The following is a 16,288-nucleotide window of genomic DNA, read 5'->3' as shown; positions in this document are numbered from 1 at the left end:
TATATATATATATATATATATATATATATATATAAAATTATGACTGATTCAAATTGCAGAATGGCAGAAACTGACACAACACTGTAAAGCAATTTTCCTCCAATTAACAAAAATTAAAATTTCACATGAAAATAGAATAATACAAAAAATTACTTATAAGAAAAGGATGGTGTGAGAAAGCAACACAGACTTCTCTGAACTCACCGTGTTAAACAGCTTTTTCTTTGTAAACTGTATGTTTAATTACAAAACAAAATTAATTAAAAAAAAAATCCTGGACCACAACTCAAATTGAGGTTTCTAAATACTATCTCCCACTAAAAGAAAAACATAAGGTTCTTGGCAAAATTGTTGACTTCAGGTCTAGAACATTCTATAGTATCTAAAGTAAGGGCTTACCAAGAAGCCACAGGGGTGTGGAAAAAAGGGAACGTTCTTGCACTGTTGGTGGGAATAAAAATTGATACAGCCACTATGGAAGATAGTATGGAGATTCCTTAAAAAACTAGGAATAAAACGACCATATGACCCAGCAATCCCACTCCTAGGCATATACCCTGAAAAAGACACATGTATCCCATTGTTCGCTGCAGCACTATTTACAATAGCTAGAACATGGAAGGAACCTAGATGTCCATCGACAGATGAATGGATAAAGAAGTTGTGATACACAATGTACACAATGGGATATTACTCAGCCATAAAAGGAATGCATTTGAGACAGTTCTGATGCAGTAGATGAACCTAGAATCTATTATACAGAGTGAAGTGAGTCAGAGAGAGAGAGATAAATATTGTATTCTAAAGCACATATAAGGAATCTAGAAAAATGGTACTGAAGAATTTATTTACAGGGCAACAATGGAGAAACAGACATAGAGAATAGACTTATCGACATGGGGAGAGGGGAGGAGAGGGTGAGACGTATGGCAAGAGTAACATGGAAACTTACACTACCATACGTAAAATAGATAGCCAATGGGAATTTGCTGTTTGACTCAGGAAACTCAAACAGGGCCTCCGTATCAACCTAGAGGAGTGGGATGGGGAGAGAGATGGGAGGGAGGTTCAAAAGTGAGGGGATATATGTATACCTATGGCTGATTCATGTTGAGGTTTGACAGAAAACAACAAATTCTTTTAAACAATTATCCTTCAATAAAAAATAAAAAAAAAAAGAAGACGCCATAGGAACCAATTGTTTAAAGAAGCTTTCAATTGGGACAGTTTGAGAATCAAAAAAGAAAACAAGATGTTAGGGAATCAACTCATTCTGAAACTATCAAAAGAGGTGGGGGAGGGCAGAAGGCAAGCATTTACCTGTCTTTTCTGGGTAAGTGTGCCACAGGGTAAACAAACAGTAGATGTGGTAGGTTCTTAACTAAACATGCTAGGTATTAAATCCAGAAATAATGGCAGAATTAGAGTAAATTTTTTTTTTGAGGGGTCAACAAGCTACGGCCTGTGGGCCACCTGTTTTTGTACGGTGCACAAACTAATAATAGTTTTTATATTTTTAAGTGGGTGAGAGGAAAATAAGGCACTTCTTGACATATGAAAATTATATGACATTCATATTTCAGTGTCTATAAATAAAGCTTTACTGAAACACAGACATGTTCACTCATTTATTTACTGTCAATGGCTGCTTCTCCATGCAACAGCAGAGGTGAGCAGTTATGAAAGTGACTGCATGGCTTGCAAATCCTAAAATATTTACTATCTTGCCCTGTACAGACAAAGTTTACCAAACCCTATTATAGTGCTATACATTGAACTATTTACAAATGAAATAGTATATTGGAAATTTCCTTTAAAATAATGTTCTGGAAGGGGCAGAAGATGAAACCAAATAGGCCATATGTTGATAATCCTTAAAGCTATGCAAATACATGGGTGGAAGAGAGCATTATAGTATTTCTCTTAAAATACGTTGTCTCTACTTTTATACACATTTGAGGATGTCCTTTAAAAAAAGTTCTAAAAAAATCTGTATCACTCTGTATTGCAGATTTCCCATACCTACACACAAAGCATTTTGCAAACTCCTTAAAGGAATTCAGTTTAGAATGCTTATGGGCCATACTATTTGTTTACAGATATCCCAAACTATTCCAGACACAACAACAACAAAAAGTACACATACTGTATTGATTAACTGTATCATTTTATAACCAAGAGCTGTTAAGCAATCACAAGTCCAGGAATATAACAGAAACAGAAATATATACAAATCACAGAAAACATTATTCAAAAGTATTAAATACTCTCATATAATGATATCAGATCCCCTACATACATTCCTTCTGAGACTTAATTTGCTGCATAAATACGGAAATAACAGTCCAAAGATAAAGGAAGTGCTCTCAGTTTTCCGGAGTAAATGAATTCCTTACAAAATTTTGGTTGAAAAGCCAAAATTACAAAGCTTATAAAACTATAATCTCTCCCTTTTATAACTGAAATCTTTGCTTTTTACGTATATAAGTATGTCAGCCCTTACTGATGACAGTAAGTCTATAACAGAGAATTTATAGAATAATGATGATTCAAAAGGTTTTCTGTATCAAGCCACAGTGATAGGTAATAATAATAATAATAATAATAAAACCAGGGAAAGCTGATGTAAGAATTTTATCTTCAAAAAGATGACACTTATTCAAACAGAAAAATGCCAAAGTGTTACACTCACCAGTGTTTTTGTGACCTTTTAGTACATAAAGTGGTGCTGGACTCTCAAGTGAAAAAACGCAAATATTGTGGTCATTTCCTCCAGTGGCGATTAGTCCATGAGGGTACACGTCACTTGAAGGTATGATGCATACACAAGAGACAAAATTGGAGTGGCCACTCATACAGTGCATTTCTGTAAAGCCCCTGTTAGGACTGGAAAGACATGACAGTTAATAAGATATACACTGGTCCCCTTATTTTATTTCTACTTATCAGCCGTTGTTACCCTAAGAAATTTCTAGTGAAGTGAAACATTCATGCAACTGGGATAATGGAATCTACTATCTATAAGCCTAAAACTACTGAGGACCTTTTCGTACTATGAAACATTAACTTAGTATTCATTAGTATAGATACTAATACTAAGTAGCTAGACTATCAATCACACTCAATATGTGAACTAAAGGGACTAATACAGGGACATATAAATGACTGCTCTAGGGACACAGGATATTAATAACTGCCTGGGGATTAGAATAATTACCAAACTGTTATATATATCATTTACTTGGCATCACTGCCTTACATAACAAGACAAACAACAGATATACATATATATATACACACACCACGTGGAAGGCAATAAATTAGCTGCTGAGGGGAATTAAAGAATTATATTTCTGACTCAAACTAAATCAAGGAGTTTGTGGTTCAGCTAAAGGAGATAACACAAGTGTACATAAAGAGGGAAGAGTCCTAGATAAATATTGCACACACACTCATTCATTCCTTTTCCAAACACCATTATAACAATACATATTGTTTTGTATAATGCATATTCTGTTTCTATCTATGTTTATTTTAAGAAAGGTATTAAATCCCCAAGGTCAGAAAGAATAAGAAAAAAAAAAAAGGAACAATTATAACACTGAATATGGAAAACTGACAGAAATGTAGTAACAGCCTTAGGATACGTGAATAAAATGAGTTCTAAACAGGAACAGGGAAAGTAAGAGGCCCAATTTACCAATGAACCTCCAAAAGGCTCAAGAATGAGCACCATTACGTATCTCTAGGAAATGGGGACAAAAAAAAGGAGGAACTAGAATTAGGAAAGCTAGTTGAAAGTCTTCAGAGTCAGAAGTGGAATCATTTCAAAAAATCTTCAAAGGAAGGTATTTGGTAGTAGCTATTTTTTTTTTCCTCCAAATCTTTTCTTTTTTTTTAATTTTATTTTAAATTAGAGGATAATTACCTTATGATGATATTGTGATGTTTCTGCCATACATCAACATGAATTGGCCATAGGTATACACATGTAAAATTTTAACTTGTCTATTTTGGTGTGGTTTTTTAAAAATGTGGTTTCAGAACCCATTTTATCAATAAGTCCAAAGAAATGTAAAAGATAAGACATCTTAAAAAGTCTATATTATATAAAGTACTAAATCTACCTAAATGTGCCCCTTAGCACTCTCTAGTATCAATGTTTGTGTGTAGTGTTCTGTGAAGCTCTTAATGGCAGAGTCCAGACTTGGTTTTTTTTTTCATCTTCCTAAATTTGCAGCACAGTGTTCTACATGATAATCATTAAGTACTTCTTGAATCAGTGGGGGGAAAAAATGCATACAGCATCAAGAAAAAACAAACAAACAAACAAACTGCCCCTTGTACCCAGCAAAAGTCAGAAGTTTTTTCTTCAGAAAAGTCTTTGGCTGGAAGGAGAGGGCGGTAACACAGGCACAGATGAGCCTTGGGGTATGGGTGGTGCATGGGTGAAAAATCCACCTGTGATGCAGAGGCCCTGGGTCAGGAAGATCCCCTGGGCGAGGAAATGACAACGCAGTCCAGTACTTTTCCCTGGAGAATCCCATGGACAGAAGAGCCTGAAGGACTATGATCCATAGGGTCACAGAGTCGACACAACTGAACACGCACACACCCTAATACTAAGCGCAGGATAAGAATTACTAGACATTTGGGCTAATATAGTGACCAAAACAAACAGGGAGGGGAAACAACCAATTTAGAGGAAACAGACCACTTAGGGAGAAAATAACTTAAAAATAAAAAATCAGCATTAGCATCCTTAGAGATATAAGATATTGCAACCATGAAACAAAAACATAATTTCACAAAAAGTCAAGGCAGTTTTTGAGAAAGTATAGTAGACAGAGAGAAAAAAAAGAGATACACAGAGAGAAATAAAAAAGCAATTTAAAAACAAGTTCAATATATGAATAAAAAGTTCCACAAAAGAAGACAGATAAAATGGAGACAATAAAACTAAAGAATTTAAGAAAACGTTCCAGAACATATGGACATGAGTTTTCACATTCAAAGAGGCAACATTTAATGAACCTGAAAAATGAATGAATGTAGACTGCCTTCCAGAGAGAAAAAAAAATAGGTCAAGAATCACAATGACTTCAGACTTACTGTAACACAATGAATACAATGGAATAATGGCTTCAAAATTCTGAAGAAAAATTATTTGGAAATTACAATGCTACAAACTTTTAAATTATTATTCAGGTAGCTAGGCAGGCTAAAATCATTTTCCAAATGTAGGTCTTAATACACTATCACTGTGCTGTATTTCAGGAAGCTCCTGGAGGATGTATTCTAATAAGGTGTCAAGGAAGAAAACCAAGAAAGTTTAAGGATAACTGATAGAAGCAATTCAACGCAAGAGTCCAAAAATGGCGTAAGAGGACAGTGAAGGAAGATCCCAGGACTAGTTGTGCACCAGATCAAGTGAGAAAGTGAAACTGTAAAACAACCAGTGTCTAGAGGTCTTGAAAGGAGATTTAGGTGATCCGTAAACAATATAAAGTTGAATTAGTGATGCATTCATAGAAAGTTAAAAACAAAAAACAAGATAATTATTAACTACAAGGAAATCATAAAATTGTTGAGGAAAAGCTACCATAGTTTATTCCACACCTCAGGTGTAGACAGATTCTGTACAGTCACAAAATACTGATTTAGTCTAAATTAAACTATAAGGGTCGGGGCATAGAAAGGATGCCTATTTGAGGCAGATTGGCAGAAAGCAGAAAAGAGAGCTATATTTTCATATTCCCTGATAAGAACTAACAGAAAACACTAAAACAGAGAACTAAAAAAATGTTTAAAGAAATAGCAGTATAGCACTTTATATACAAATATGGAAGAAAAATTAAAAAATAAGCCATTAAAAGAGATGAAAATTTTGCCTCCAAGAAAAGGGAATAGTGGGTTGGAGGGCAGAAAGTAATGGCTCTAATTTCTAAATAAACTCCACTTGACTAAGGACCCAAGTGCTGAGTAAACATGAGGGAGAAGTTACTCCAGCCTTGGCATGGTCAGGGAATATTTAATGAATGAGGCTGAATCTGAAGTTGGAGTCTTTCAAACACGGATAGTTTTCAAAAGGCAAAGCAATCACTGGTGATAGACTTGGGAAATCCAGTTTACTGTGAGGTGGGCTTCTAGAGGCTTGGAGCCATCTGCAATAACGGAATGTTGACTGGTTCAGGTCAATGTACAACCAAAAAATAAAGTCTCCAATCTGAAGCACCTTCAGAAGGCCTGGAGGCTTTCTGGGTTTTCAGAGGGTCCTTGTGAAAGATAAGGTATCAGATTTAGTCCACACTAGAACTATTTTGGGAGAAGGCAATGGCACCCCACTCCAGTACTCTTGCCTAGAAAATCCCACGGACGGAGGAGCCTGGTAGGCTGCAGTCCATGGGGTCTCGAAGAGTCGGACACAACTGAGTACTTCACTTTCACTTTTCACTTTCATGCATCGGAGAAGGAAATGGCAACCTGCTCCAGTGTTCTTGTCTGGAGAATCCCAGGGAGGGTGGAGCCTCATGGGCTGCTGTCTATGGGGTCGCACAGAGTCGGACACAATTGAAGAGACTTAGCAGCAGAACTATTTTGCCTCCTTGAAACTTAATTTCCCCTTCATTACCAATCCATCCCTACATTACCCTAATCCAGAACCCTATCAACAATGGACATGAGAAAACGAAAATGTGTACTCTTTGGCTCCGAACATTTTACTGCACTTTACTAATTTCATTAATATACCATGAAATAAATAGAAACTGTCAGGATGTCAGCCTTGAGGAGACTTTTCATGACACTAAAGGTATGGCTGAGACACTAGTTCGGCTGCCTGAAGAGTGACTATGAGATGCTCTACTATAGTTCTACAGTTCTCTTGGAACTGAGAGGAAAACCACCTTATCACACCAATCCCACTATTGAGCCCTGTGCCTGGAAATAATCAGTGTTAGTCAAAAACCACATGTCTAAAAACAAAAACAAAAGTCTAAAAAACAAAACCAAAAGACAACATGAATTGAGTGAGAAAAACTAGTTATTAAAGAGAAGATCATTTCAGCTCAAAGTTCCTCATGTTTTTGTGATCCAGTGATTTAAGCTCTTGGCAATCTAGCACAGTCCTATAAAACATGTGAAAGTTTAAGGATTCAGCTATCCAACAGATTTCAACGATTACAACAAGCATTCTTCAACAACTCCTTACTGTGGCATTCATAACCTACTGGGCATGTGCTTCTACTGAATTCAACGTTAAATGCAGTTTAGTCAGTAATTGGTACTCAAATACACAAGAAGTTACATATCAGTGTTACCAAGTGGTTTGGCATATCATAAATCTCGAAGTTAGAGAAGACCTGATCCAGTTCAATATAGGAGTTTGCTCTATAAATCCCTAATTTTTCTTGGCTGCATGACTGCAAAAGCCTATAAACAGATCTCTTTCCACATTTATCCCTTTGCAATTCATTCTCCACATGAAGCTAGCAGAAACTTCTCCACAGGTAAATCAAATCATGCTGCTCCCTGCTGAAACTCTTTGGGGGCTTCTACCTACTAGCTCCTTTCCTTAGCCCTCTTCTGGGCACGTCCTGGCTTCTGCCTAAGACCTACCTGCACTTCACAGCTCATTCCCTCCTGCACACAGGGACTTTTCTTCTATTTGGTCCAGAGCTTGTCTGCTTTTCCTACTGCCTACAATACTCTTCCAATTGACTCACTTCCGTTCCTCATTCCCTTGACTACCTCCAGCTCAGTGCCTTTTAAGAAGAAATAAAAACCCAATACACCTTTCTCAGAGAAGCCTCCTTCTTAAACATCTCTCTCCACTCAACTCTCTATTTGTTTTCTTCACAGTACACATGCCAAAGTGTAATTATTTATTTGGTTGTTTTCTTCATCCATCTTCCCTCCTAGACTGTAGCTAAGATCCATAAACACAGGAAACTAGTCTTATTCTTCTTCTTCAGGATCACAAACAAAAAGGAGGCTCTCAATAAATAGTGATCATCTGAATTTATGGATGAAAATGTATGGTTTCATTGAGTGAAATCTCTGATGTGAGAATTACTACATAAACTCACTCACCTCAATTTTTCCCTTTCTAAAAAGAAATCTGCCTTCTAGGTCTTAAATTTCCTGTTTTGTTCAGTTCACTCAGTTGTGTCCAACTCTTTGCGACCCCATGGACCACAGCACGCCAGGCTTCCCTGTCCATCACCAACTCTTGAAGCCTACTCAAACTCATGTCCATTGACTCAGCAATGCCATCCAACCATCTGATTCTCTGTCGTCCACTTCTCCTCCCATCTTCAATTTTCCCCAGCATCAGGGTCTTTTCAAATGAGTCAGTTCTTTGCATAAGGTGGCCAAAGTATTGGAGTTTTAGTTTCAACATCCGTCCTTCCAATGAATATTCAGGGCTGATTTCTTTTAGGATGGACTGGTTGGATCTCCTTGTAGCCCCAGGGACTCTCAAGAGTCTTCTCCAACACCACAGCTCAAAAGCATCAATTCTTCGGCACTCAGCTTTCTTTATAGTCCAATACTCTCACGTGAAAACCCACAGCTTTGACTAGACGAACCTTTGTTGGCAAAGTAATGTCTCTGTTTTTTAATATGCTGTCTAGGTTGGTCATAACTTTTCTCCCAAGGAGTAAGCATCTTTTAATTTCATGGCTGCAGTCACCATTTGCAGTGGTCTTGGAGCCCCCCAAAATAAAATCTCTCGCTGTTTCCGTTGTTTCCCCATCTATTTGCCATGAAGTGATGGGATCAGATGCCATGATCTTAGTTTTCTGAATGCTGAGCTTTAAGCCAACTTTTTCACTCTCCTCTTTCACTTTCATCAAGAGGCTCGTCAGTTCTTCTTTGCTTTCTGCCATAAGTGTGTCATCTGAATAATGGAGGTTATTGATACTTCTGGCAATCTTGATTTCAGCTTGTGCTTCATCCAGCCTGGAGTTTCGCACGATGTACTACACGGCATATAAGTTAAATAAGCAGGGTGACAAAATACAGCCTTGCAGTACTCTTTTCCCAATTTGGAACCAGTCTGTTGTTCCATGTCCAGTTCTAACTGTTGCTTCCTGACCTGCATACAGATTTCTCAGGAGGCAGGTCAGGTGGGCTGGTATTACCATCTCTTTCAGAATTTTCCAGTTTGTTGTGATCCACACAGCCAAAGGCTTTGGCATAGTCAATAAAGCAGAAGTAGATGTTTTTCTGGAACTCTCTTGCTTTTTCTGCGATCCAACAAATGTTGGCCATTTCAAAATCCAGCTTGAACATCTGGAAGTTCACTATCCACGTACTGTTGAAGCATTTCCTGTTACAACCAGCTAAATCAGGGCTAAACCCTTGAACCTGATTAATCTCTTGAAAATCTTTTGAAGGCAATGGGTTTTCTCTCAAGAAAACACCCTCTCCCCACATCCATAAAACAGTTGAGGAGTTTCCTCCCCTCCACTCAAGTCCATCACCTAACTCGGACTAAGAAACTCTGCGTTGGATAACGTGGAGAGGAGCCAAGGCAACTTCCTGCAATGCAATTTTTGAGAACCTTAGTTCTCAAATTTGAGGGAAGACTACAGAGCAAATTCTTAGTAAAGAAGAGGATTTACTTCAATCACGTGCCAGATGCCTTCACACTACCTCATTAATGAGGGTTCACCTGGCATCAAAAAATTTTCAAATCGAACACACGGCAAAATCATCGTTCACAAACTGAAGCCACAAAAAATAAAAGGATCGTCCAAGGTCACTCACTTTTTCAGTGGTCAAGTTAGGACAAGAAAGTAGGTCTCTATTTCCCTAACCTAGCACTCTTTCCACATAAATCTCACAGGTTTCTTACACGGCGTACCCAGAGAGCCAGTTATCTCAGAACTGGGAGGGAGCGCGGATCGCAGGGAAGGCCAGGAAGAGAGGGAAGGGGCACTCTCTTCCTGGACTCCGCAGGAAGCCTGCAGCACAACTGGGGGCTAACGGGACTCGGGGGGCTCACCTGTTTGGGACCCAGAGGCGGGTGGTGCGATCTCGGGACACGGACACAAAAGCCCCCGGTGGATAGAGGCAGCATACCAGGCCCCTCACGTCCAGCTCGTGGCCCGAGAGCGAGCAGCTCAGCCGGTATCTGCAGGAGCCGCTCGCCATAGCCCTGGTGGGTCCGGCGCCCGGGGCCGGGGCACCGCGCGAGCTCGGTCAGTCGGCGAGGCCCGGCGGGCGGCTGGAGAGCGCCTGCAAGTGAGGGACGCCGGGCCCGGAAGAACCCAAGGGCCGGCGGAAGGGCGGCAGGGAAGGGGCGCGCCGAGCGGGCCGAGTGACACAGCAACCCTGACATGCACACCGGAATTCATCATCGGCCTCAGCCCGCCATGACGCAGAGTGTGTGCGTCCTGAGTGCTGAGGCCGAGACGGAGACGACTGTCGCTTGGACCGCCAGCTGAGGAACAGATACCACCGCCGGCCTCTTCGTCTGGCCGCCCGAATCTGGTTCCTTTCCGAGCCCGAGTCCTCTCCGAGCCCTAGCTGAGCTTTTTATTTTGATACCGGATGTGGTCCGAACTACAAATCCCAGAATGCCATGCGTCAGCGGGGCGTGAGTCACAGGAGCGCCAAATCCGGGTGTTTTAAATCTTGGTCCGCCCGGCTGATTTGAGTTTTAAATGTTGGTCCGCCTGGCTAATTGAGTTCGCTTCGCGTGTTGTCTTGGCAGCAATCTTATTCCGATTTCCCCAACACTGCGTTGTCTCATGAGGTGTTGTTTTTTTTTTTGTTTGTTTTTTAATGTAAGACGAGAGAGCTTGGGACTAAACTGGAAACAATCACTTGCCTTAAATTCTGTGAATACTAAACCGGGTTCTTGGTATTTTAGAGAATGTTTTGTTTTTTTAAGATTTTCTCTCAAACTGTCACAGCTCTATACAAATGGCAAATGTTGGGTCTCCCTTATGTCTGAAAACACCGACGGAAAAGGCATGTCAGTAGATTCTCTATGAGACCATATGAAATAGTTGGACATGAGAAGTTGAAGGTTTTTCTTTCTAGCGTTTCTGCTGGGGCTCTGTAGTAAAAAAGATTAAGAACGGAAAAACGTTTTTGTTGTTACATGTATTATATATAATCAAAGAGAAATTCAGAAACGAATAGTTCGGTGACTAGATTTTGGGCTTATACAGCATCTTAACAAAGGAACAATAAGTTTCTACACAAGTGATAAAAGGACTAAGTCTTTAGAGGCAGCATTATGGCAAGGCAATTAGATGGGAAACTAACAGTAAAGGCTAATCAGTTAATTTTTTTTTTTTTAATTAGATTACTCTGGTGCAGTCTCCAGGCTGATAAAGGTCTCCAGTGATTAACTTTTGCCCTTCTGTTTAAGAGGCAAGGAAGGGCGACTTTGAAATTTTATGTTCTCTTTGGACTTCCCTGGTGGCTCAGAGGGTAAAGCATCTGTCTACAATGCAAAGAGACCCAGGTTCGAGCCCTGGGTTGGGAAGATCCCCTGGAGAAGGAAAAGGCGATATTTACTCTAGAACTATTGCCTGGAAAATCCCATGGACAGAGGAGCCTTATAGGCTAGAGTCTATAGGGTCGCAAAGAGTCGGACACGACTGAGCGACTTCACTTTCACTTTACGCAAATAGCGGAATGGAGAGCTTTTCTTGTATCTTACATCTTTTCAATTGCCTTCCACTCAAAATAAGCCTTTTACCAATGTGGCATACTTTGGGATGGCAAATTCTACTTCCCTTTACTGCTGCTAAGTCGCTTCAGTCGTGTCCGACTCTGTGTCCCAGGCTCCCCCGTCACTGGGATTCTCCAGGCAAGAACACTGGAGTGGGTTGCCATTTCCTTCTCCAATGCGTTAAAGTGAAAAGTGAAGGTGAAGTCGCTCAGTCGTGTCCGACTCTTCGCGACCCCATGCACTGCAGCCCACCAGGCTCCTCTGTCCATGGGATTTTCCAGGCAAGAGTACTGGAGTGGGGTGCCATTGCCTTCTCCGACTTCCCTTTTCTGCAGTGACCCTAAAGACAACAAATGACTACTACAAATATGTTGATCTCAAGTGGAGTAATTACACGAAAATGTTCTACAAACTTCGAGAACTCAGTCACAGAACAGTATTTCATTTTGTATTGCACTGATTTAACCTACTTGAAAGCAGGCTGCTGCTGCTGCTGCTAAGTCGCTTCAGTCGTGTCCGACTCTGTGCGACCCCATAGACGGCAGCCCACCAGGCTCCCCCGTCCCTGGGATTCTCCAGGCAAGAACACTGGAGTGGGTTGCCATTTCCTTCTCCTTGAAAGCAGGCATACAACAGTAAACTGGACATAAAGAATATATGCAAGATGGAAACAATGTGAAAATTTTAAAAGTTATATATATATATATATATTTATGCACACACACACACATATATATAATTAGAGCTCCCATCACATTTAAGCTGACTATAGGAAAACTGGGGAAAAAAACTTAAAGTTCCCTTTATTAGAGAAGTAGGATTTGAGATGACGTAGTCTCATTTTTAATTAAAAACATTGATATTAAAATAATTATTTTAAGCCAATTCGCTGTAAATTCAGTCCTCACAGAATCACTCTGAAAGGAAGCCTAAAGGTATAAAGCCTTCAATGAAGTGAGAACATATGCTTCCAGAATCGCATCGGGACTTAATGCTGTATTTAATGTGTTGTGTTGCTTCCTTCTAATGAAAATAAAACTACCGCTAATTAGAAGTAAAAAGACTACCACGAATGCTGCCTACCACGGAACAACTTGAAATAATTCTCATTAAAAAGTTTGACGTAGTACAAGTGACGTTACACAGCGATATAATAAAACTCGCTGGAGTGAGTTCACCTCAGGTACACAATCAGAGAGATTATTCTGATTATAAAGAAAACGAGTTTCCAAATAAAATATTCATTCCTAGCCAAAATGCCGTTTCCTGTCTCTTCCAGAAAAGCTCTGAGGTATCGAGGGTACGAGTAGTCCAGTCGTCAAATATCGCGAGAACATTTCACTCTCGCTTCTCTCTGCTGAGGCCGAGGATTGGCCAATCAGATGGAGGTACCCCGCCCCCTGTTGCCGGGCGACGGAAAGGCTCGCGGCTACCAGTGATTAGGCTTTGAGGGCCTAGGAAAGGTGCACGTAGGTGAACCTGGCTTTTCCTGTTAGGGAGCGGGTTCGCGGGGCGACCGGTGGGCTACGCGGTGGTGGAGGGCTCGCAAGACGTTCGAGTGCCCCTGGGTGGTGCGACCGCGCTCCTTTCGCACCCCTCAGCGCCGGCTGAGGTGAGAAATCCCCGGTCCCAACTTTCTCCTTGCCTCCCTTACTGGTTATCTTAGCTTGGGCGATGCTGATGCACTTCAAACAAAATAAACCCGGCTCTTAGGAGTTCTCCAGCCCGACGCCGAGCTAAGGAAGGCCCATTTTTAGTCCTGCAGAACATGAGAAGAGATTTTCTCACACAGTCCCCTAAGCAGACCTGCCAGGGGACCAGAGGGAACGACCCGAGCGCCTCAGAAAATTAACTGTGGGCTGAATTTTGCTCGAAGTAATAATAGCTGTCTGTCTGTTGGTCATAGCACAAGGGACTTAGCAACTTTCCGCTTCTTCAAATATATTAAAACGGTTGGTTTGGGGAGGATAATGATTGTGATAACAATTAGGAGGCAGGTATTTCAGTATCTGAAATCGTCACAAAGACTGCAAGCTGGAGCTCTCGCCATGCTATAGTAAGAAAACACGCCCTGAGGGTGTACGGCTGGTAACTGTCGGAGCTCCGTTAGTTTCCCTAATCTTTCTGGAACCTCTCTGGTTGTGTGAATAACCCCTTAGATTATGCGAATATTTGAAAGACTAACCCCGAAATTAGTAGCATGTTTGTTACTAGTGCTTCTCCCTTGTATTTTACCCCATGGAACTGATCAAATGTTAACTAAAAATTTTCCCCCGCTGTAATAAAACAGTGGCAAAGAAAATCAGGTGGAATTCTATGTATTGTCCATTTTCTTAAAGTTTTCAGGAAAGCTAGAGTAACCCCAACTATTTTTCCTGAATAAAGGAAGGTTTATTGTCTTAACTTTCTCTGAGAGGAAACCGTTTTTTTCCCCCTTGCCACTGCCTTAGTTCCAACACCAGGGATGGAACTGGCGGCCCCTGTAGTGGAAACACAGAGAGTTAACCACTGGACTGCCAGGGAAGTCCCTGGGAGAAACTGTCTGGACTATAGACCTTGTCTGCCTTTGAAAAAGTCATTTTATAAAACTTACTTTTCCATTTGAAATAATAGTAATAATTCTGTTACTTTGTCCGAAGAGTTCAAAATGGCCAGAAAATAGAACCACGGAGCTAGTTGGAATGGGAAGATTCTAAGTCTGCTGTGAACATATTAAATGTAAAGTAATAATGGGATATCTGAATAGAAATCCACCTTCCCCCCCAATAGTTGAAAACTCAGAATTGATGTCCAGTTTTAAGGACAGAACTGGAGATACTGATTTATCAGTCATCAGCCTAGTTAGAGTTATATGAAAACAAAATATTACAGAGAGGAGAGAAACAATTCCAGGATTGATCATGAATAATGCCAAGGAAACCCAGAGAAGAAGTACTGGGCAGGGGCTATAGAAATTGAGAAGCCGTTTTGGTTCAAGAAGTGATTTATTTTCTTTTTGATAATTTAGTAAATGTTTGTAGCTGGTTTTTTTAGCTGGCAATGCCTTCATGTGGGAGGAAATTCAGAAGGTACAAAATAAAACAAATGTTTTGCCTGGCACTGAGATTAATGCTGGGGATATAAAGATGAATAAGATCCAGCTCTTGCCTTCAAGGTGGAAAAGTATTTAAGCAGATTGGTGTGATAGGTCCTGGGATAGATATGTATACAGATGCGTAGTAGCAGTTCAGACAGACCTGTAAATTCAAATAGAAGAAGGTAGGGTGGTTATGAACTGGTGGTTGATGGATTCCTAGGGAGAATAACAGGCAAGATGTGTGTTATGCAAGGGACTAGTCAGGAGGCCAATATAATAATCGACTTGAGTCCATGAGGCTCTAAACAGTATAATAGCAATGGAGAGGAAGTTATATTTTAAACATTTAGAAATAAAAGTAGGATTATGTGATTAACCATGGGAAATGAGGGAGAGGGGGAAATCAAGGACTAAATTTCTGGCTTGTGTGATTAGGAGGTACACCAGGAGGAAGAGTAAATTCAGGAGAGATGATAGTGAGTTTACATTTTCATTTATTTTGAAATGTTGATACTAATTGAAGTGAAAATGGCAAGTAATTATTTGGATATAAACACCTCAGAGGGAGTGTGAGGAGCCAGGACTGGAGATTCAGTATTGTGAGTCATCAGCTTATTAATTGCTCAAACCCTGAGTATAGATGAGGTGGATCAATGAAAGGGTAGAGAGGAAAAAGAAAAATAGACTGGTTCATATCTTGAGAAATACTACAATAGAGGCAGGTAGAATAAAATGAAGGAGACTGAAAGAGGAGAAACAGAAGAGGGGAGTATCACAGAGATGGTTGCAATATTTTAGAATTTGCCTGTGTAGGAAAAGAATATATAGGACAGAATTAAAGGTGGTTTCAGAATCAAGAAATTAGTTTTTAGGGTTAGGAAAGAATGGAACATGACACCAGACTCAAAGAAAGGAGAAAGTTTAAAGACATAGTCAATCAGTTCAGTTGCTCAAAGAGCCCGACTCTTTGTGATCCCATGGACTGCAGCACGCCAGTTTCCCCTGTCCATCACCAACTCTTGGAGCTTGCTCAAACTCAAGTCCATTGAGTCGGTGATGCCATCCAACCATCTCTTCCTCTGTTGTCCCCTTCTCAGGAGCTGGATAATGCTCCGAAGGAGCTTGGGGCAGGGGTTAGGGAGAAGGAGTTTGGCAAGGAGAGGGAAGCTAATGTCCCAGAGGTGTGGGATTAAGAGGATAAATTAGAATAGAGAATGATCTTGAATGAGAGAAGTCATGGCTATTGAGATTGGAAGGCAGCATTGATATAGGTAAGTTGATTTGCTCCAAATATGATGGATTTCACATCTTAATTTTCTTAATTACGAAATTGAGTTATCTGCTGAAAGAGGCAGGAGTAGAAAAGTTGTTAAGAATTGGAATCATCAAGGACAGTAGCTTATCAAGGATAAATAAAATAATTTCAGAGATATGAAGATCCATCTAAAATTGGTGACTATGACTTTGCAGTTCTCCATTATATACAGCTGTGAGATTTCCATCAGCGGTGTTCAGCAGTC

The 16,288-nt window shown here is 40.3% G+C and overlaps 2 protein-coding genes across 5 annotated transcripts in view; one reads left to right on the top strand and one right to left on the bottom strand.

The window, feature by feature from the left end:
- PLAA (phospholipase A2 activating protein) overlaps nt 1-10,503 on the bottom strand; it is a 39,780-nt gene extending 29,277 nt beyond the window's left edge. The window contains exons 1-2 of one of the 2 annotated variants that reach the window (XM_027549096.1): nt 10,010-10,503; nt 2,693-2,886 (exon numbers count right to left, since the gene is read on the bottom strand). In XM_027549096.1, the coding sequence (XP_027404897.1) occupies nt 2,693-2,886; nt 10,010-10,158 (343 nt within the window). In that variant the 5' untranslated portion in view covers nt 10,159-10,503. The remainder of the gene's footprint in view (nt 1-2,692; nt 2,887-10,009) is intronic. The other variant, XM_027549095.1, reaches the window with a different exon arrangement.
- Nucleotides 10,504-13,087: 2,584 nt separating this feature from the next.
- The window catches only part of IFT74 (intraflagellar transport 74), a 122,733-nt gene continuing 119,532 nt past the window's right edge, over nt 13,088-16,288 (top strand). The window contains exon 1 of one of the 3 annotated variants that reach the window (XM_027549091.1): nt 13,088-13,304. The gene's annotated coding sequence lies outside the window, so the exon portion shown is untranslated. The remainder of the gene's footprint in view (nt 13,305-16,288) is intronic. The other 2 variants (XM_027549089.1, XM_027549090.1) reach the window with 2 other exon arrangements.

The sequence above is a fragment of the Bos indicus x Bos taurus genome, chromosome 8 (assembly GCF_003369695.1).
Source record: "Bos indicus x Bos taurus breed Angus x Brahman F1 hybrid chromosome 8, Bos_hybrid_MaternalHap_v2.0, whole genome shotgun sequence".
Classification (NCBI taxonomy): Eukaryota; Metazoa; Chordata; class Mammalia; order Artiodactyla; family Bovidae; genus Bos; species Bos indicus x Bos taurus.
The sequence above is the reverse complement of the archived record's forward strand: the minus strand, read 5'-3'. Positions and strand labels throughout refer to the sequence as shown.